We start from the raw sequence: 22558 nt of genomic DNA, 5'->3' as shown, positions 1-22558 counted from the left end.
TGAAGGCGTAATGTTAAAGAAAAGTTGAATGAGCTTCTCGGAAGGGAAGGTATAATTTTACCCTTGACTGTGTGTCGTGCTGCAAGAGAAGCACTTCACTGCTCAATAATTTAAATGAACTTGCTTGTAAAGCTTGTAAAGGTAACCATATCCAAATTGAGAATGACTACTCAACAAATACCAATAAAATATAGTCTGACTTTGAATGCATCTAAGACTTGTTTATTTGTATTATTTATTATTTTAACCACCAAATAAAAACCACCCATGTCAGTCAGAACTTCGACTTGTTAGGGTGTGCAGACACGTCCTTTGTATCCTCCTGGCAACTTCTCTCCATCGACATGACGAGCGAATTTGCTGCGAAGACAAACTTGTTGTTTGTTCCCTAAGTTGGTTGGTTATCTCAAGTCGAACATCATCATCAGCAGCACATCAGCTACGTAGCACCATCATCAGCATCCCAGTATCCCAGCATCGCAGCATCAGCGCCATCATCATAATTTTCTGGCTTCGCTTATCGAACTCAAAAAAAGTTAAGAATAATGTACACTTCAACATTTGTGCCATAGTTTGTAAAGAAAAAAATCTGCAAAAGATTGCGGAAGGCACTGGATGATATGGATGGCAGTGACAGTGGAAATGGACGGGGAGACAAAGGCTGGCCCAAAAATAGCGAACATAACTCGGCAAAAGAATTTCCGTAAAATATCCAGCTGGTAAAATATCCAGCTTCTTTTTGTTAGCCCCCAGGAAGTTGGACATTGTGCGTTCACTGGGTGTGCATGTGTGTGTGTGTGTGCGAGTGGTAATGTAAATGAAATGAGCTTTTGTTTGGTGGCGGGTAATCATTAAATTCCTACGATTTTCAGGCACCCAAATTGCACTGCCTGCACTTCGACTGCGAAATGTGCAAATATTTATAGCTGCAAACTGCGCGGCAAATTCATCAGCTCTAATAGCCTGCCAGTTGGCGAAACAATGTGCGGTTGCTAGGCGCCGATAGTATACTCATTCGGAATTCTCCACAGAGCCAGACCCAGAACAAAACCCAGACCCAGACCCAGACCGAGAACCCATCCAGTTCCCCACCTTCCGTATCAGATAGCCATGCCTTCCATGGCTTCCATGCCATCCCATCATCGATGCTGCTCAATGCAAATGTTGTTGATAATGATTTGCATTTACGCGCATTACAGCAAACCCATTTCAGGAATGGTGAACTGGGCAGGGAAGTGCACACAGAAAAATTCTTAGGAGGTTTAAAAAGATACTCTTCAGATATTAAATAAAACTGCGCATAGGTAATGTCTTTTGAATGTACTATAAGTCACTAATCAAAGGCTTACGTATTATACGTACCTATAGATACGTTTTATTTTATGTTATTAAAATATTTCAACTTAAGAAGATAGGATACGTTTAGGCATTTGACAAGGAAATTGCTTTGTTTGTCTTGAAATGAATTTAAAGGTATTTTAAATGAGCTGCATAAACTCCTCCGGCATACAAACCTATTTCAGTTTGCTAATGCGAAATGAAGTGAATTCTTCGGACAGAAATTTCTGGTGCAAACGCAATTTATCTTCCTCAAATTGAACTGTTCCAGAGATACGTGTCCGATAAAAGAACTGACGTATATCAAAAGCCCAAATTCGGGAAAAATAAGGATTACCCCAACTTTTTGGGGAAATGGAAGGAGAGCTTGTGCCAACAAGAGAATAACATACTTTAATAATAATTTGTTGACTTCCACAATTCGCCAGCTATTTGGCTGGTTCAATACAATTATCTAAAGATTACTTCTCACTTATTTACTCGGGCATTATTTACTTTTTGGACAAGATTTCGGTGCTCGTGTCGTTTACTTTCGGTCTTCGGTCTTTTTTTGGCCTTGTTTACTGTTTACAGAAATGCGAAACCGCAAACACAACTACCGCGTTCGGTTCCAATAGCCAATCTAAGACAACAAAAAATACTTGCGAAACCTAAGTACTTTGAAAACAAGGAATTGCTGCAAAAAAATATGTTTAACACGGAGCAAGGAGGGGAACCAAATTCGAGCTGATGGAGCGAAGTGCAAGGTACAGCAGAAGGCCAACTTTAGACATCAAAGGATCATAAAACGCACTCGCACTCGCATTCGCACTTCCCCTTGAAAGGCGGGACTAAAAAGGGTCCTGTCTCGGAGCAAACCCAATTATCTGGTCTTGGGTCACCACCAGCAGTGGCAGCGCAAATTGTTACACGACAAAATGGTCAAGTCTGGAGCAGATGTCATTGGCTGCACTCGCCTCTGTTTCTCATGTAGTCCGCTGGTCATTATGGGGAAAGGATCAGAAAAAATTAGGACTTCTGGGAAAAAACGGACTTGTAAAACGCGGTGCAAATTGAAAGACGTCGAAGAAGAAAGAGGTCAGAGCGGAGTTGAAGTGCTTGACAAAGTAAAGGAAATCCCAGACATGTTTGAACTTTTTCCTCTTTTTTGCGGCAAAATGTTGGTAAAGAGTGCAAATAGGACATTCAATATTTTAAAAAGGGAAATATGATTCCTTGTTCAACAATTTTACCATAAACAAATTGAATGGACTAAGCTTAAACACAATATAATAATATATTATTTCCCAAACGTAAATTTAACATTCCCAGCTGAACGGCAATAGATACTAAACTTTTGTTTTAGCCCGCATTAGGCGGTGAGATACAAAAAAAGTATCATATTTTCGCCACTGGCTTTTTCACAGCAATCAAGTTTTGCCGCCTGGAAGTGTGGGACGAGTTCCGTAATTTGATTGCCATCCGCAGGACGGCTCAAGTGAAAATTCAAATAAAATGTCTTTGGAAATCCAGGCAGCGACTGGCAATGCTTTATCGGATATTGAATACAGTGCGCGGGGAGAAAGAAGTGTATAAGTGTTGGATGAGACTGTCCCTTCAAAGTGTTCACTTTACTTTCACTCTCTCCATCTCCGTTATGCAGCTTATCTTAAAGTTTTATTTTTACTTTTGGTTTTTCTCGCTGGTCTTGTTGTTCTTCGGGTCTTATTTTGCCGGGCTAAGGAGGAGCAAGGACATTTCCAACTGGCTTCATCTTGTTTGACTTTTCCTGCCTTGACGCGGGCCCTGCTGAGTTGTTGGACTTAAGCCAGCGGGGATTCCCCTTTTCCGCCGCCGGCCACCTCCTCCCAGGATCCTGGCTGTCGTCAGGCGAGTCAGTCATCAGCATCAGCAACATAGTGAAAAATATTTACTGCCTTTCGTCGGCAACCGACTTTTCCCCTTCCCCTTCCCACATCCCCCTTCTCCATTCACCCAGCCCAGTTCTCTGTGTTTCTCGAAAATTGCTTCGCTTACGTCCAACCCACTCGCTGCGAGAAAATTTTCCTACTTGACAGGACAACGACAAATTTTACGTGTTGTTTCTTATTTTTACTCCATACTTTTTGTTTGTTTTCTGCCAGCCGCCCTGTTTTTTATACCCGTCGTTCTGGGGGAAAACGGAGATGTGATTTCCGCTGCAATAAAATAGACTGGCTACCTTAAAGGCTTTATGACTCTTGGAATTCGCCAGTTTATGGCTTGTGTTATTTTTATGCACTCTACTTGGCTTTTCCCCTTGGCCAGGCGGCCATAAGTGTTGGCTCATCTTTGTTTTCCCTTCGTCACTTTGATGCCCCAAACAAGGCCGCCAGTTGGAGTCACTGCCAAATTACCATAAAATATTAAATTATTTATGCATATCCCCATCGAGGAAATTCGTTTTCTGGTTGCCCCTTTTATCGTTCACGTCAACTGAGGGTCAGCAGAAAATGGCTTGTGGCTTGACTTGACTTACTTACTTGTGGTTTTTTTCTGCTTAATGTTGTCAAATACTTTCACAAGAACTACAGCAATATCTACTCCTTTAATGTGCTTCTCTTTGGGTCTTTCAGCAATTTAAAATGTGAAAATAAACAAGCAAAAAATAATCACCTCCCAAAATAAAACTATTTTTCCTTCTGCTACTTTTTTTCCAAATAAATCTCGCTTTAAATCTTATTTACGCCAGCTGAAGATAAAACAAAATATTCTGAACGCCCACCCAGCAAATTAATTCGGGTAGCACCAGCGAAATAACTCATTCGATGCATTGGCGCATTTAGCATCGAGAGCAAATTTATGGCAACGAAATGTATTTAAATGAAAGTTTTTCCATTTTAATCAATAGCTCGCCAGAGAATACTAATACACCCAATCAATTAGTTAAGCCTGATAATATTCATAAATAGTTTACCATTTGGATGAACCAGAACCGAGCGCAGGCGAAGAAGAGAGAACACAGATTTAAATAAAGTTTCACATGATTTATTGAATGCCTGTTATTTATGATGGATTTTTATGATTCAGTTTTATTATTTTCATTTAATAATATTTCTCTCCGGCAATAATCTAATTATTGATTCGATTTCACAACTTGAAATGGGGTCTGCTTAAATTGAATTTTACATTAGATTGAATGCAGTACGGGTATCGTATGGTATGGGGATAATGTGAGACACGCAGACATGAGAGTTATGGTAACGTTTAACCTAATTACAGAACCGTCAATTCTGTTTCGACAGCGCTCCTGCTCCTGCTCCTAATCCTCTTCCTCCACCTCCTCCACATCCTGCCACTGTTGCCATCTCCGCTATTTACAAGGCCGCCTTTAATTAATCTCTAACCTAAATTACGTAACTGCAGATGGCGCAAAAGCTTACAAATAATTGGAAGCCGGACGCCACGACCAGGCGTTCAATAGGCGAGTCACGTCTGGGTCGGTGGTGTGTGCATCGCTCCCTGCATCGCCCAGAGGAGTCCAAGGATTCCCAGGAGTCCCAGCGTCGCGTGGAACGTGCTCCTTCCGCCTTTCGCCGTCCTTGCCGCCGTTGACATGATGGCCGATGCGGAATATTCACCTGTTGGCCATCGCAATTCGTCGTGGTGGCGACAGTTGCGATTAATATGAATCATTCATTTTGCACACACATTCAGGTGGATGCCATAGGATGGGATAGGATAGGATATGATGGCTCCTATCTATCCGCATCCCGGAGGCTGTTAACTTACCGCTTAGCACGTGCAGGTCCACGGACACGGAGACGCTGTTCGACGGCTGGCACGTATAATTGCCGGAATCCTCCTTCCGCACGAGCGGTATAATTAATGAGCCGATCTACAATAAATGTTTATGCTCAGTGACACTCAACTAGTCCATTAACCCCCAATAGCCGCTCCTCTCGTAAACACCCAACTAACCGTGTTCTGATTATCGCCCACGGTTCCAAATATGTTCCGATCCAGCTGCGTGTACCAACCGGTTCGCTCGTCGCTTTCGCTAATCTTCTTCTGGCCCCGGAACCAGATGATGTACTTGGGCGGATCCAAGGTGCCCCGTACGATGCAGTGCAGCGCCACCTTGCTGCCCGCCTTCACGAAGCGGCTCTGATCCCCAATCAGCTCAGTCTTGGGTTCTGTGGAGGTGGCAAATGGATGTGATAACCATAAATCCCTTAATCGTATGGAATTGCCACAAATGATTTTTGCTTATTGATAAACACTCACTGACTATCTGCAGGTGGACTTTGGCACTCAGCTTGGGCTCCGTTGCCATCTGACACTCGTACCAGCCGGCATCGCTGGGCTCCACGTACTTGATCTGCAGTGACCAGGTGTAGTCGTGATCCTCCTGGTATATCGACTGGAATCGCTCGTCCGCTATGAAGGTGGTCTCGTCCACGCTGATGATGTGGTTATCGCGCATGCGCACCCATGACACGGGCTTGTCCGACAACCGATGTATCTGAAAGTGGAGTGTATTGTTATGAAGTAAATTCAAATTTAAAAGAAAATGGTTCAGGAACAGCTTCCTGAGAATCTTTAAAACCTCAGCAGATACTAAAATTTCCTTTAAATAAATCAAAGATGCGATTTACTCAATGAACTATGAATTTTAGGGATTAATCAACATCAGACACATTCATACCCATGGCACCATTTATCCGAAAACCAGTCAACTATTAAGGCATCAAAGCTCAAGGCAGCCTGCATCTACATAACTATTATTATGTTAATCGCTGCCAATCTGCCGCTAATGAGCTTTCACATTACCCAGATTGCATTCGATGTGACTAATCCATACATGAATAATTACCCCGGCCAGGCAAAACTAATCCGGCCACGTTTGCCTGTCGTTTCGGTGTTAGCTGCACAAAAACGGAAGAGCAAAAAATCTGACGGCTCAAACGACGTCAACGGACGTTGAATCTGAGATCCAAGTGAATGTCTGAGGGCCGGAAATGGAAATGAGGTCGGATCTGAAGGCGGATTCTGGAGGTAGGGGGGCAGGGTAGGGCGCATCCTTGTGCTAAGAAATTCTCACAGTTGGCGTTTTGCTTTGGCCCATTTTCGTAGGGCTCCTGTTTTAGTCCTGTTCCTGCCCTCACTTGTGGTCCGGCACAGATCAGCATAATTTCATTTGCATATCAACAATTCATTCTGTTTACGTTTATTTTTTATGACGTACACAAGCGCCCAGACTCTGGTTTCTATTTGCCATTTACAATTCCGCACAATTTATAAATATGTAGTATAAACATACATATATATATTCACTTTTTTAGCCCAGCCTCTTTTCAGGACCTGTTCTTCGGGCTTTGTTAAATTTCATTCAGCAGATACCACCTCTGTTTATATATATACATATATATATAAAGGAAAGAAAGAAAACACCTACGAACCCATGTAAATTTGATGTCTGTTGTTGCCGTATGGAAAATACACTGTGCAATATGTATGCATGCAAATAAGTGTTTCGCTTCCTTCTATCCAGATGTATCTGTATCTGTATGTGTACGTGTATTTGTATCTGTATCTGTAGCTGCGGATGTGTGAAAGCGTGTCTGTGCGCAATATGTAAATGCTAGTTTTATCTCCGGTCCGTTGAAATTAAAAAGGAATTCTGAAGCAGCTGGGGGGACACTGAGCCAGTCAGTCTGTCGCTGGCTCGTCTTCGTTTGGTTTAAGTTTCGAGGAATTCGTAAGTCAGTCAGGGTCGTTTGCCTTGAGTGGTTAAAGTCTTAATGCTCGAATTAAATCCTTGGTGACGTGTGTGGCCTTGGGGTCTAGCTAATTTCTTAAACTTGGCTGGAGGGAATTTCATCTCTGCATAACGCCCTGATTTGCCCTGATTTCAAATTGAGGCTATAGCTCTGCAGCAGGGTTAATAACTATTTGGTAAGAAACTGGCAGACATCCTTGGATATATATTTTAAATTGATTTTCTCTAAGCTGCACAAGTCCAACCTTTTGGCCTTTGACTTAAATGTATGTTTATTCTCCTTTTTTAAAGCTCCCTAATAGGATAAACCCATAAGCCGCTTAACGGGCTGACAGCTATTTATAACACGTGACATTTAATTCAAATATAATATTCGCAATTAAACGTAATCTCGTAATAAAACCCTTTTTTCCCCAGCGAACCTTTAAGGCTTAACCGCCTTGCGTCACACGATGTTCAGCGACCTACAGGCAAACAAGTCCCACGGATTGTGCTACACACAACAAAACAATGCACTGAAAACAAATCTAACTTAAATAAACTAAAAGTATTAAAAAACTGATTTTGCAACCATTTTCTGGTCAATAAATTTTTTTTAAACTTTAAATCATTGTTAATGTTAAGAACATGAAACTTCTAGTTAGTAAAACTATATAACAAAGTAGGAAAATTAAAAGTAGAACCTTCATATGCCATACACACTAAAGAAATTCTAATCAAAGGAAAACAAAATATTTAAGCCACAAAGGTTCTTGAACTAACTTTATCTCGCACACTTTTAAACAAACAATGGTAGTATTTTGCATGATTTTCGGGTAAGTTTCATAGCACACTTATAGGGACTAGCCATTTTCCGAGTGCACTTTTCACTCACCTGGCACGGCATGTAGGCGTGGTTTCCCATCTGGGCGGTGATGTTTAGCACGGGCATTGTCAGGTTGCGCCTCCCCGCCGGCCCCGCCCCCTCGCCACCCTCGCGGTGGGCGGCCAGGTAGGAGTGCTGCTCATTATACGTTCGCCGGCGCAGCTCCTCCGGCGACATTGTCACCGCTTCCGAGGATGTTTTGGCGGCCGCTGCCTGGGCCGCCGCCTCTGCCGCCAACTTGGCCGCCTCGGCAGCATCGGCAGCGGCGCGGTAAGCTGGCAAATCCGCTGCCGCAAAAACGGGAAATGGCGGCAGGAAGGTCGGTATGGAGAAGCCCTTGGTCAATGAATCAGCGACACCCGGATGCACCGCGTTCGCCATCTTTCCCCCTCGCCCCGCCAGCCGCTCAATGGAGTTGTGCACATCCGTTTCCGTTGATGCTGGATAAATTGTTGATATGCCCATCTCTGCTGCGGTCTCAGTTGCTGCTGCTGATGCTGCTACTGATGCTGCTACTGATGCTGCTGCTACTGCTGATGTTGCTGCTGCGGCTTGTGTCGCTGCTGTCTGCGCTTCTGTTTGCCGTACTGTGGCCTGAGTAGTTAGCCCAATTTGTGCTGACTGGCTGGTTGCTATCGCCTCCCCTGTTCCATCTGCTGATGACATGCCCCGGGCTACGGCCGTGGAGCTCCATGAGCCGGTTGCCTCTGTCGGTGCTGCTGTTCCTGCTGCTGTTTCTGCTGCTGTTTGTGCCGTATCTGCTGCCTGTGAGGCTGCTGTGGCTGGCTTTTTTGCTGTCGCTAAGTTGCTGGCTGTCGTAATTAGATCGTTTTGTGTTGTCATTGGACTATCTGGCAGAGTGGATCTTGTGGCCGCCGTAAGCTGTCCCTCAGTGCTTCTCCCTCCCCGTGTCAAATCCACTGGATCTGGAGCACTTGCTCCCAGTGCCGGGTTGCTGCAGGTGACTGCTTCTGTGGAAGAGGAATAAAGCTGAGCACGTTAGTAAACAGTACACTTGGGCAGACGAACTGCTAATTAGAGTGGTTTGTAATTAAAGTTCGTTATACCCAAAAGTCCAGATTGTATTCTCACAACAAAGGAAATCAAGAAACAGTTAAATTAGGCAATTACACAAAGATAGTTAAAGGATGAGGAATGAATGAATTAAATTTAAAGTCATAATAAATGGTCATATTATTTGTTTTCTTAATTCGTTTCCACGCTTGGGCCAGATATTAAAATAATACCGAATAAGAAAGGATATGCATACGTTCGCTTGACACGCAGAAAGTCCTAAATAAATAAATGTTATTAATGTATGCGGCGAACATCAAAGCGCCGGGAAATTGGGAAAAATTATTGCAATCGGCTTATGCAAGGTGAATGAATTAAAATTCCGGTAAAACAAATGTGATTTCCCACTCTTTGGCTGTGGAAACGATGTCACCCACACTCACTCGTATTTCCTGCGGCCCATGTACATATTTCGTTTCAGTTAATTTTCAATTACGCTTTTATGCTAATTAAAATCATAAAAATTTGCCGCTTAATGTCACCGCCTGTGGCTGGTTTTATTTCATTTGGTTCTCTGTTTCCTTTTAGCTTTTAATTTTTTTATATTTTTTTGCCACACTTTTTTGCTGCTAAAAGTTGTTTGTTTTTGTAGCTTTGGCTGCCTTTTCCTTTTACCACTGCCGGTTACTGTTTCCCTTTTAAACTTTTCCTTTTTATGTTTCTGGCTTTGTGCCCTAGAGGAAAATTAAGCATACAAAATGAATGGTAACTTTAGCAACATAATCATTTCACATACACGTGCATCAAACGTCCTTGGCTAAAGTAACTCAAAGTTCCACACCTTTACTTCTGCGCCTGCCACCAAGTGGCTGCGTTTAATCAAATAAAATGCAACCAAGTGGCAAAAAGTGTTTATGTAAATATACAACATTTGCAGAGTCCTGCATTAAATTTGCTTTTATTTGTATTTATTTGTGGAAAAATCTGTTTCATTTATCGCAACTTTCGCGAAAATATTTACACAATTGATGGGCAAAACTAAAATCAATTTTGCTCTGCACAAGTGATGTAAAGCCCCATCAATTGGGGCAAAACTTTATTAAAAGATTACAAAGCAAATAGCTTCAGGCAATAAATTCCAAAAAAAAAGGAAAGAAAAGAAAAAGAGCAGCTTTTCGACTAGGCGAAGGCAACACCACCATTGATTAGCTCAACACAACCACTCAAATAAAGTTATTTTAAGCAACTTTCTGCCCCAACACGCTGGCAAGGACATGTTGCCCCAGGACACTCATCCACTAAATTGGGAGGCAGGGAGGCAGGGAGACAGGGAGCCAGTAGGATGAAGTGCAGCAGTTTGAACTTGGCACTCCAAGTCATGGAAAAAGAAAGTTTGGCAAACCGCAAAAACGGTGAACAGAAACGTTAGCATGTCCAGCTGCTGTGGAAACTGTTTGATTTCAATACGAGTACGAGTATATGCATGCCTTAAAAGTTTATTAGTACGGAAATAACTTTGGGAAAATTCCATCAATTGCAAATTTACCTTGGCAACAATATCAGCATCACAAAATAAATCACTATTATTTTTCCTGTCGTATCCCCCCCATAAAGTCGGAAATATTCGTGAGTGGAAAACGAACTCATTTGCGGTGAACCAACCAACCAACCAACTAACCAACCACCAATGGCAGCAGTTCAATGGCCAACAAAGGTGGGCCGAGATGAGCGGACTGGGATTTGGTACTGTTTTCCAGGGCTAAGATATCAGTGGGTTGATAAAATAGAATTTGCATTTTTAAATTATTTCATTTCACGTGCTTGTCAGAGCCTTGATTTAGGTTGAGCAAGAAATTTCAGCCGCACTCGTTACCTTTCGGCTACCCTGAAATTCTACGTGTCTGCTTGCACACAAAAAAGCCAAAAAAATCAGAAGAAAAGCCAAAAAAGTGGAGGTAAAAGTGAAAAAAAAGGGAGTCCACAAGGCAACCGCATAAATTTCGCCACGAAATCATTTCGAACGAATGCGTGTGATTTGGTTGTGTTGATAAGGTCCACCCAGGCCCAATTCGTTGGCCACGAAAAGGTTGCAAGCGAATTTTGGTTAAAATGCAAATTGAAAATTTCACTGCCAGAAAAATAGTAAATTTAAAATCCACTCCAGAGTGGCATACTTTTTGCCTTCTAGTTTGTGTCCTTTTTGCTTGGTGTTTCGAGATGGAATATCCCAAAGGGTTTGGAAAAAAGTAAAGCCGGCACGGGTTGCTCAAGGCAGAGTTTGCATTTTCAATTAAAACCGATTTAGCCTGCAATCAAATCGGTTTTGATTTCCCTCAAAGGAATTTGCTTAGTCAAACACAAAAGAGGGAATTTATTTTTGTGGTGCATTGGGTATTTGTAAGTCCTTGTAGAGGAGAGAGTGCAAAAAAAAAGGGAAGAGCAACTATACCCCCAAAGCCGATTAATTTACTGGGTTTTTTCCGTGTCCTCGGTTTGTGTGGTTTGCTTGGTTTGCTTGGTTTTGCCATGGAAAAGCGCCTACTCTCGGCCAAAAGTGTGATCTGGCCATTTATAGCACTTGACGACAGTCAGTAACACACACGAGGCAAAAAGAGTGAAACGTGCAGTAACACTCAAATTGTTTTCTTGTTTTCCTCAACCAGAATTGCCCGTTTCCAGGGACAGCGGCCCAAATCCGTACCCCCATAAGCGACCCACAGCTTGTGGGCCAGGCGGGACTTGGAGTTCATATTTAAGCCGGCTTGGCCTGGAACGCCAGCGGAATAGTAATGCTCACAAATTAGGCTAGTGGCAGACGCAAAAATTACTGAAATTGGCATTCATGCTACCGGTGGTACCATGCCCAGCAGTTATGTAAATTCTGGAATTGGTTTAGGCCACTACAAAATGAACAACCATTTCGGACATTAGGCCAAAGCTCATAAGCATCCCCGATGTCATCGGTAGTGGCGATAGTCAGACAATGGGCTATACTAAACAGGAAAACATTGAGACAAATAGTTTGATAACTCTTCAAATTAATACATATTTACAGGGAAATGTGCTGAAGATGTTGAGCCTAACAGATCTAACATGGCTGATGTTGACTACTTACTTTGATTCAAGAAAGTTACAGGTACTACTGCATATGAACCCTTTGTTTTTTATACCCAGCAATAACATGGCTCATAGGTATCGTTTGGCAAACTGGCACGCACCTATTTGATGTTCCTGTTCAGGACAACTCAATTAAACCTGGCCAATACCTAAAACCAATACCTATCCTTGGGCACCCGTACACAGATGTCATCAATTAATTAAAAGTATAGTGTTTATTTCGAAAAGTCTTGCTGAGCCTGCGGCGTGTGTGCGTAGGTTTTTCCCACAAAAGCCATTCGAACAACTATTCTATTTTAATGGTCTCCAAAGCGAGTAAGCCCTCCCACTGTGCCATGTGCCATGTGCCATGTTTCACTTTGTATGATGCAGCCCTGGACGGCCAATAACGCAGTCACCTGGAGGATGACGGACTTGAATGGGGATGGGATAGGGAAAGGGATAGGGGCGGGGAAACGGTCCAGACTGGCCCATATGGTGTACTCGTCCTGCCACTCTGACCCCTTAGTTAATATTTCATGGATTTTGCCTTTTATGCTGCAGGCTAAAGCGAAAGATAGAGGATGATAAAGCAAGAGCAAACAAAATGATTTGATTTTGTTGGAAGCACGAGTTTTTCCCTTCACTATTGAGTAACTTTCGAGGAGAAAAACTGAAATTTAATTATTCTTAAAATATTTATTACGCAAAAACAGCTTGAAAGTTGTTTGCATCAATTTAAAAAGTTATTGGAGAACGAAGGCAAATATTAGCGGATTTTTTCAAACATCAAAAATATAACTAATATGTTCAAACCTAATTCATGCTGAATTGTATAATGTGCTTAGCATTAACTGAGTAACCCATAATAATATATATATTATATTAATATTGACATTAATTTTCGGTCTTCATAGTACGCCAAGTAAGTACTTTGGTACCTATTTTATAATTCAAGGGACTTTCAACTTTTCGTCTCGCCAAAGGTCAAGAGGTCTTAATCTGCGCAATCTTCGTGGCACGTGCATCATTAGCGTGGCATCAGTTCACTCAGGATGCTCGGGAAACGCGCATCAGCTGCGGGTCTTCATTTTTCATGTAATTATAAAAAATATGCGTGGGCCCACGAGCCGAAAACACACGCAGTAATTACATGTCCAATAAAAAGTCATGGTTGTTTGGAAGGACAAAATGGCGGCGGCCGTAATTAAAACGCCAAGCGCTTGTGGCCAAAAGAAGACGGAGAGCCACTTGACTCGTGGCCATCTGATGCTCATCCGCACCTGTAACGCCATCCGCATCCTGCCCGCATCCGCCAACGCTGGTGTTTATGTGGAAAAGCCAGCAAACTGAGCAACTGAGCAGCAACTGAGCAGCAACTGAGCAGCAACTGAGCAGCAACGGAGCAGCAAAGCAGCGGAGCAAACAGGAGACGCCGACACACATTCTCGCATAAACCAGAAAACTTTTCACCGGGGAGCACTTTGGATTATAGCCGCCTCGAGTGCACATAAAACACGAGCCCGAGGACTCAGATTGCTGCATCTATCCAACTCATGAGGAACTTCGGTGGTGGTCGAGACTCTGGGCCTGATAGTTGTGTCGCCAGATTTGTGTTGCTCCAGCTGCGGGCTGGCAATCTTAATGAGTCCCCTTTGGGGGCCGCCAAGCAATTAAAGTTCAAATGTGCCAAATTACAAGCTGGGAGTCACATCAAATGGTGGGCCTTGGGGATGTGCATGCTTATGCGAAAAACAACTTTCGAGGAGAGGGTGAAAAAATAGGAAAGCGCACCACCTCAAAGGAGATCAAATTAGACTACATTCTAGTCTCGTAATGACTAATTGGATAACTTTGGCTTTTGCTTAAGAAACTTCTGTTACTTCCTATATACAAATGTACATAAAGAATTTCCAATACTCAATTAGTTCATTAGTTTATTTCCTTGAAACAGATTTTATACAAAAAATACAACCACTAAAGTACAGTGAGCAGTATATTTGTAAGGACGCACTGCTTAAAAGGATAACATAATTAATTACAGATGCTTTTAAAAAACTGCATTTGGCATTCACTTTGTCGCCGAGTTCACCTAAATTATATATAAATAAAAGCAATACGTAGCGTCAGCGCGGCCATTAACAACTTTACTTTAGCGAAAGGCTAACAGCACGCAACGCGCACCCGGCAACGTGCCACATACAACAGTGCGTATACGCAACACTGGGCACTGCTCCAATTTCAATTTACTGCGAAACTGAAACTGAAATGAACCTCAAAGGAAAGACAACGGGCACGATGGCTGCTTTCTTTGCTGTTTTTACTTTTCGGGCTGTTTGCTGGGAACACGTAGACCGGCGAACACGACGCCATAAAAATAAATTGAGCCAGCACAGTCACCGAGAAAACTGGGTGTGCCGACAAAGAGTGTGCCCACAGAGACAGAGCGGGGGTATTGAAAGGGGGTCTGGATGAGGCCATATTGAACACCCGAGAGCTGCAGAACCTTCTCGTTGCCCGGTTGTTGTATAATTATACCCGTTACTCGTAGAGTAAAAGGGTATACTAGATTCGTTGAAAAGTATGTAACAGGCAGAAGGAAGCGTTTCCGACCATATAAAGTATATATATTCTTGATCAGGATCAATAGCCGAGTCGATTTGGCCATGTCCGTCTGTCCGTCCGTCTGTCCGTCTGTCCGTCTGTCCGTCCGTCTGTCCGTCTGTCTGTCCGTATGAACGTCGAGATCTCAGGAACTACAAAAGCTAGAAAGTTGAGATTAAGTAAACAGATTCCAGGGACATAGACGCAGCGCAAGTTTGTCGAATCATGCTGCCACGCCCACTCTAACGCCCACAAACCGCCCAAAACTGTCACGCCCACACTTTTGAAAAATGTTTTAATATTTCTTCATTTTTGTATTGGTCTTGAAAATTTCTATCGATTTGCAAAAAAACTTTTTGCCACGCCCACTCTAACGCCCACAAACCGCCCAAAGCTGCCACGCCCACACTTTTGAAAAATGTTTTGATATTTTTTCATTTTTGTATTAGTCTTGTAAATTTCTATCTATTTGCCAAAAAACTTTTGGCCACGCCCACTCTAACGCCCACAAACCGCCAAAAACTGTCCTTCGCACTTACACTAGCTGAGTAACGGGTATCAGATAGTCGGGGAACTCGACTATAGCGTTCTCTCTTGTTTTCACTGTGACAGCCAACATATGTTTCAGTTTTGAATGAATCCTCGGAAAATGGCGGCACAGAGCCATTTCACACTAAACACAAACATTTCCCCCACCTTTGTGCCAGCGAAAGCCACTCGAATAACAAAATGCCATAGAACATGGCAGCTTTCACCCACTCAAAGCACCCACACTCATGCAAATGTATCTTTAATGCGTAGACATCGTTTCTGTGTGACAGCACACACACAGATACTTTCCATAAGATTTCATGCCTGCAATGTGCGAGAGCAATTGGTTTATTTATTTATATTATGAGCATTGGCATTCGGTAATTGTTTATTGATCGATTTGATAAATGCCACTTTAAATACAATTTTCGACCCCTCGTTTGATTTTTTACTCAAATATTTATGGGAACACCAAGCACTTGTGATCAAATGTCATCGCAATATGCATAAAAATAAATAATTTATGATACAAAAGGTTCAAGCTGATGAAGATGAATCAGTGGGGTTGTGGCGATGTTTAGTGAGCTGTGCTGGATGGCAAAATCCTTCAGGGAAATTAAAAGCAGAAAAAGGCGGATATCTCAGTTTAGTTGAATTTCAAATGGATGAAGCGGTTGCTTGGCTTTCTAGCGAAAAGGGTTGCATAACAATGTGTTCTAAAAACAAAAACGTCTAGGGTTGGGGATGTTTTAAAAATGCCGAAATCTAATTTTAGGTGAATTTAAAATGAGCTATGGCTATGGGAAAATGGCTATTTATTCTAATGAATCACAATTCGTGAATCGATAAAAATTATATATTATATTACCTATAGTATGATAGATACTCTGATACATTCATTTTTTTAATTGAATTATGAGCTTAAAGAAAAATGTTTAATAAATTACCTACAACTCTTGTTTCTTACATAATTTGCTATCATTAAAGCCATGGTTCCTACGTTGTCTACACTTTGTGCTGTTGCCTTCCATAAATCAGGGAAAATAATTATGCGAAATCTCAACATCATACAAATATAAGACTTTTGCGTTATCTAGTTGATTTTTATGGCTTTCTTGGTAAATATTTAGCTCCACCAAGTCTTACTCCAAGAGTAGGAAAGGGAAGCTGGTGGGGGCGGAGGAGCTATAAATAAGTAACCAAATGTTGACCAGAGATGAAATAATTTTTCAAGGGGCCTCCAGCCAGGATATGGTATGTATACCTCCTCTCTGGAGCCCCCATGCTGCGATTCATAAATTACCACAAAGAAGCCCCTTGGGTCCTTTGCTTTGTATATCCTTTTTTATTTCTTCGGTGGTTTGTCTTGTTCTTTTCACACTTCGGCAAGGAATAAAGACAAGGCTCGTTGACTGCCGCTGCACTTTGTCATTTGTGGGTCATTTCTCGCTGGGTCTTTGTCGCTCGTTCACTGCCCCTTTCTGCCCTTTTCCGCCCTTTTCCGCCTTTATCCCCCTTAACCTCGCCCCATTGATATTCTCTGAGCAATTAAATGGCCCATACACACACACTTGTTGTTGTCTTTGATTGCCCAAAGCGTCGACGCAGCTGCAGCCGCCTCTGACCCCTGACCCTCTGAATAATTTAAGCCCACATTTTGCGAGCCAAAAGCGCATCAAGGCCATTCGGCTTACATTGTGAGCGTGATTGTGTGTATGTGGACAGGAAATTGTTAGTTGCATGGCGGATGAGGAACAGTGGGCCGAGTTGCGAAACGAAAATCGCTTCTTTTGAAGTCAATTGTAGAAGATGGCAGAAACATCTTTGTTTACTGCATGAAATATGTTAGGTCGAAGTAAAATTATTTAAAAATGCTTTAATTCACCGAAATAAAGAAAAAGTGTTTGTAGAACACTTGTTTGTAGTTATACTGGATTTTTGGTTTTAGATTAAATAGAAACCCTAATTGTATTAAAGATAGAAAAAATTTCTAAGTCCCAACGTGATTTTGCATATGCAACAAGAGCAACTTTCAATGTAATTGTTTCAAGAACATGCAATCTTTATATGTAAGGAATTTATTCAGTGTTATTTAAATTCCGAATAAGACATTCCAAGAGAATTGCACCGCAAAACATGCGATTTCGTTGAAAGCCCGCGATGTTCCTGGGCATCTAATAAACCCATGTGACACACATTATTCCACCGTTGGACAATTTGTTGACCTGCGGCACTGTCATGTGCCTGGCCCAACTTTGCTTGTGTTACAATATTTTCCGTCATCACAGGACCTGCCGAGGCTGAGGTCAACTGACAATGTGTGTGTGTGTGTGTGTGTTTGTGTCCTGCCGCCTAAGGGATACTGCTGTTGCTGATGTTGTTGTTTGGGTCTCTCCGCAAACCCATTTATAATTTATGAAGGTAAGCAAACACTTTTGGCCCTCGCAACGACGACCGCACACACGACACTGGACGACAGACAGCAGGACATGACATCACGACCCCATAGAGCAGCCTTAAAGGATTCTGGCCATTTGGCCAGGTGTAATAGCGAGAAGACAGGGGCGATCAGGAAGGAAAGGTCGTCCCAAGTCAACCTGTAGGCCGCTTTGATTCGAGGCCCAGGGACTTTGCAGGCACATTCCCAAAATTAGCAGGGATCCGGCACTATGTAAGCAAACCGAACCAGAAAAAAAACCGAATTCCACAATCCACAGAATCCCCCAGAAATTTTGGAAAAATCTGAATGAGCATTTCGAGAGAACAAAAGCCGGCAGGGCAGCAAGACAAACTTTGGCCGCATTATAATGTTGAATGTTTCGGAGCTCGGAGTTTGAGTTGGCTTGCATCTGCTTTGTTGGTCCATTCTGCATTTTGGCATAACGAGTTGCACTCACAACTTTGCAAAAGCGCATTTTGCTGGGAGTTGTAATAAAGGGACAAAAGGGCAGCTCAGTGGGGAAATCGTATAAGGGATTTAGAAAGGGTTGAGATCGCACTGCTGCAAACGTGTTTATTAAACATTTTTTGGCATGTTTTCAATTTCGTTAATATTTTTGTGGGGCTGCAAAGCCAAAGCAGCGACGCGGAGTTGTATAAAAGAGCTATATTCAATTGTTTTATTTTTCCCTTGATTATTGGGCAGAATGAGCAGCTGCTTCTGCTAATGGAGCAATGAGGTTAAGGACCTTGCAAAACTGTTTTTCTCACAGTTTGCGGAAACGGTTGTGGGCCATTTTGAAACTTTTTCACTTTAAGAGGTGCGGGTATTTGTTTAAAAGTTTAAATGTGTATTGTATGTAAACAGTTTTGTGGTGAAAAATAACATATTTTTCATTTTCCCGATTGGGTTAAAAGAGTTTAAAGAATTCGAGGATATTATACCACAGTCTTGAAAATTGGATTCATTGGTTTGAAACTAGCAAACCATCCAAGTTATACGACACTTAAAGTTTACCTTTCTAGACTGCCGGAACTGACATCGGTCATGGATACATCTGAACAAATTTCTTCGCTTTTTATACTGCTATTTGACCTTTGTGATTCCCCCTGTTCAACTTCCATATCGTCGCCTTCGCCTGAATTACATACTTCGGACTTAGCACTGGAACTTGACGTCAGTGACATGTTCTCCGTGGTTCCTGTGTGACTAGACTCATTTGAAAGCTCTTCATTCTTCTGTTGTTTTACGACATTGAACACCATAATCTCTTCATCGTCGGAATATGTCAAAACTTCCACAAAATCTCCATCCTCATTAAGCAACGTTTCATCCTGTGGGCATACGACGATACGATCTACAAGTTTTGTTGGACATGTTGGCTCTTTGGCTTCCTTTTTCACTGATTTATTCACGTAGAATCGGTGCCCAGACTTTTGGATTAATCCGCGATTTATGCCAAGTCGCAATGCAACTACTACGCCGAGCTTTATATGCATTTTTGCCACTTTAAGCTGAAAGGCTACGTCTTCTAATATTTCCCGGAAAGTCACAGGGCACTTCTTTTCCTGAAGAGCTGACAAAATCAACGTACCAAAAGAATCACACGCCATTTTTCTAAAGGCTAACTTGAAATTTTGATCACTTATTTTTAACAAATTTTAAACTACCTTTTCGGTTAGAACTATAAATATATAAATGACAAGGTAACACATGCTTCCTTGTGGAAATAAGGTATCATAAGAAACCCAATGAAATGCTAATTGCCAGCTAAAAAATAAAGCTATGGGTTAATTGATTAAGAAACTTGTACGATCTTATGTTCTTAATTTTTTCAAGTACATATATGCAATTGGGATAATATTGCCACTTTTTGTCGAGTTTGCATTTTTGCATGTGGCCTTTAATTGAAGTCCTTTCTACGGATCAGGATAAATTATATTAACAAGTCCTTGTGTACAACACAGTTTTGATAATTACTTGACAGAATCGAATTACATTATTTATGAGAGACAAATACCACAAGAATATATAAGCAAACACTGCGCAATGCCGCACTACTTTTTGTCAACTTTTATGGGCTATTGTTTTCCTATTTCGCTAGCCCCGTGGCTGCTTCTAATCTAATTTCTGCAAATCAAATGAAACAATGGGAAGTTTGGCCCCCAGCTCCGCAATTCTCCATCCTCCGCAATTTCCAAGGACGACGATTGTCTTGTTGCCACTCCTCCTGTTTCCCCTGCTGATCCAGAACTACTAAAACAATTTGCCAGCAGCTATGTCGCGTCTTGGGATCCTCTTACGAGTACAATTATCCCTGTGTGTGTTGCCAAGTGCGCATACCATTTTTCACCCGGTACCCGAATAAACAAGGAAGCAAGGAGTTGGAGATACTTATGCATCCTGTTAATCTGGCAAACAGCAGGACAGCCTTAAGCACTGAAAGCTGTCACTGTTTTTCTAGTACTGAAAGGCATGATTAAAGACTTGAATAAAATAATGCATTTAAAAAAGAATTATGTATAAAATATTTTATTTATTCTAATTTTTCTGATTTGATACATTTGTCGAGAGAGAGATTTCTGGCTTAACACACAGAAGTATCACTTTTAAGGGGTATCCCACCCGTTCTTAGCATTTCATCTTCTTTTTACTGCGTGTTAGATGTGCGACGTGAATGCGTTAAATTAAATCAAAAATGTATGAAAGTCACACGCACACGCAAGGAGTGAGGGAAACCCCCCAGCTGTACTTACGTATCCCAAAGCCCAAAGCCGGCAGGACCAAAAGGACGAAGCTGATGCGGAGCCAAGACACTGGTGCGAGTGTCAGGAAAAATCGGCGACACCGCGGCGCTCCTGCTCCCGTTCGTCCTGCTTGTCCTGCTCGTCCTGCGCGTCCTGCTCTTCCTGCCAATGTCATCTCGGTTGTCAACGTGGCTGGCCGGGTCCTGGTTGTGCTGACTGAGGTTCTGGTTCCTATGGTTCGACTGGTGCTGCTCCAGCTACTGCTGCTCTTCGGGCTCCAGTCCTGCGTGGCAGTCCCAGTGGCCCAGTTCCTGGCTGCAATGACACTTACAGCGCCTTTTGTGCGCTCATTGTCCGCCTGCCTCCAATTGGGACTCGTTTGCGGCATCGAATCTGGCTTCTCATGCTCCTTAGGACCAGTTCCTGTACCAGGACCAGGACGAGGACGAGGACGGACAGGATCTGCTGATTGCACTGCGCCGTCTTGGCTGGCAAACTTTGTCGCATTCTCTGCGCCGTTCTCGAAATCCCAGTCGAAGTCTCAGATAAATAGGTTTATTGAATTAATACACTTGGGGTTGGTTTGGGCTTGGGTTCTTGGTTGCCTGCAATTGGGTTCTATCTAACCTTTCCCCTGTTTTATTTTATTTTATTTCATTTTATTTCTAGCATTCAGCAAAAAATTGCAACTCTTCTTTATGGGTCGGCCACAAGTCTTTCGATGCGTTTTCTCAAGCGATTTTCCTGCAAACCCATTGTTGGCTTACTCGGTCTCTGAACTCGTTTTGCACAATTTTTGTGTTGCTTGATTTATATATTTGTTTAAGTGTTTTCGCCTTTGTTGAGTGGCAAACTTTTATTGGCGATGCAGTGGCACCAGCACAGACAAATAAACTGGCATCGGAACTGGACTTTATTCCATGGTAATCCAATTTGTTTATTTAGCTTTCTGGTCTCTTTCAAAACTTATTTTGTTGAACAGCACAAATCCGTTTAATCCCTAATAAATACATTTACCTAAATAAGTTGTTTATTATACTATTTTGTTGTGATTAAAGTGGTTTTGGAACAACTTTATAATAGAGTAGTAAAAGCTCAAGAAAGAAAATATTTATTTAAAATTAAACAGAGGCAAGAAAAACATAAAGTTTAACATTTAAAATGGTATTTAATAATAAATGTATATAAAACTTATGCTGCTTGTTAACACAACTTTTTTCTACATCTTGAACTTTTACTTCAACAGCTCCATCAATGGAAGAGTCAAGTGCTTGAACTTGCCAAGAAATATAAATCAACTTATTTCCACTTAAACTTTCATAATCGTTTTGCAATTAATTACATAGAATTTCCTTTTCCTTGGTTGCCGGCTCACTTTCTTAAAAGTTAATAACTTGCACGGTTTTCATGCAGAACTATCACACAATGTTCTCGATGACTAATGGGCAAAAGTTTCGCACAAAAAACGTTAAAAACTTTGACCATTTATAGTGGTTAACAAGTTTCACATTGCCTTTCGATGGGCTTTCTCTAAGTTTTGGGTTGCCGGTACTCGTAAAAGGTAACAATGGCCATATGGCCGGGCTCTAAACCGATTGTGTGCAGCTTGGATGGCTTATATTTAATGATTTAACACGTGAGAAAACATTTACACTTCAGTAACATTTTATCGCATAATCCGACTTGAGAATATTTTTTATTGCGCCCTCCTTCGCATTTTCCTTGCTGCCCAAAATGATGCACAATAATCCCCTTTTTACGCTACGCGTCCTTCGAGAAATCCTCTGTTTTCTTCGGTCCTGTTTTTTCACCTCGGTTGCTCAGTTCAGCGCGACATTCTAATATCCATTTGCATAAGGCGGGAGCAAACAAATTTTAAAAGTGATTTCGGCAAAAGACACTCGACAGGCGGCACTGCAGGACACGGGACACGGAACACAGGACACCCAAGAGGACATCAAGTGGTTTAACTTTGTCTTAATTCTTCTTTTCTTTGTTTGCCACTTTCCATTAACTTTTTTCTTCGTTTCTGTTGTCACATTTTCTGCTCCTGACTCCCGCTTCAGCACAAGTCCTTCTCAGACATCGCGTAAAATTGACTTCTGGTTGCGGTTTCGTTATCAGTTTGGGTTATGGCTTTCCTTCCACCATCCGAGTCACGTCCGCGCGAACCGGATTCAAAT

General features: G+C 42.0%; 1 protein-coding gene across 5 annotated transcripts; it reads right to left on the bottom strand.

Moving 5' to 3' along the window:
• Window positions 1-4328: 4328 nt before the first annotated feature.
• Window positions 4329-22558, bottom strand: LOC6536759. Of its 5 annotated transcripts, none has more exons than XM_015192454.2 (8): window positions 21718-22558; window positions 20385-21392; window positions 7953-8914; window positions 5584-5821; window positions 5278-5492; window positions 5089-5194; window positions 4740-4937; window positions 4329-4685 (listed from the first exon to the last, which is right to left on the bottom strand). In XM_015192454.2, the coding sequence occupies exons 2-7, from the start codon at window positions 20761-20763 to the stop codon at window positions 4786-4788; spliced, it is 2052 nt and encodes a 683-aa protein (XP_015047940.2). In that variant the 5' UTR covers window positions 20764-21392; window positions 21718-22558; the 3' UTR covers window positions 4329-4685; window positions 4740-4785. The 5 variants fall into 5 exon arrangements, with proteins under 5 accessions (XP_015047940.2, XP_002097331.3, XP_039231491.1 ...); XM_002097295.3 differs by having other exon boundaries at window positions 4329-4669; XM_039375557.1 differs by having other exon boundaries at window positions 4329-4937.

This window comes from Drosophila yakuba, chromosome 3R (genome assembly GCF_016746365.2).
Source record: "Drosophila yakuba strain Tai18E2 chromosome 3R, Prin_Dyak_Tai18E2_2.1, whole genome shotgun sequence".
Taxonomy (NCBI): Eukaryota; Metazoa; Arthropoda; class Insecta; order Diptera; family Drosophilidae; genus Drosophila; species Drosophila yakuba.
This window is presented reverse-complemented; position numbering and strand designations above follow the sequence as displayed.

Bases quoted from the DNA above. Each gene is read 5' to 3' on its own strand.
- LOC6536759 (XM_039375557.1), bottom strand. From the start codon at position 20,763: ATGCCGCAAACGAGTCCCAATTGGAGGCAGGCGGACAATGAGCGCACA. The intron at 8,915-20,384 runs GTAAGTACAGCT...CCTCTTCCACAG, and splicing joins GGCTTTGGGCTTTGGGATAC to AAGCAGTCACCTGCAGCAAC. The intron at 5,493-5,583 runs GTGAGTGTTTAT...CCACCTCCACAG, and splicing joins AGTCCACCTGCAGATAGTCA to AACCCAAGACTGAGCTGATT.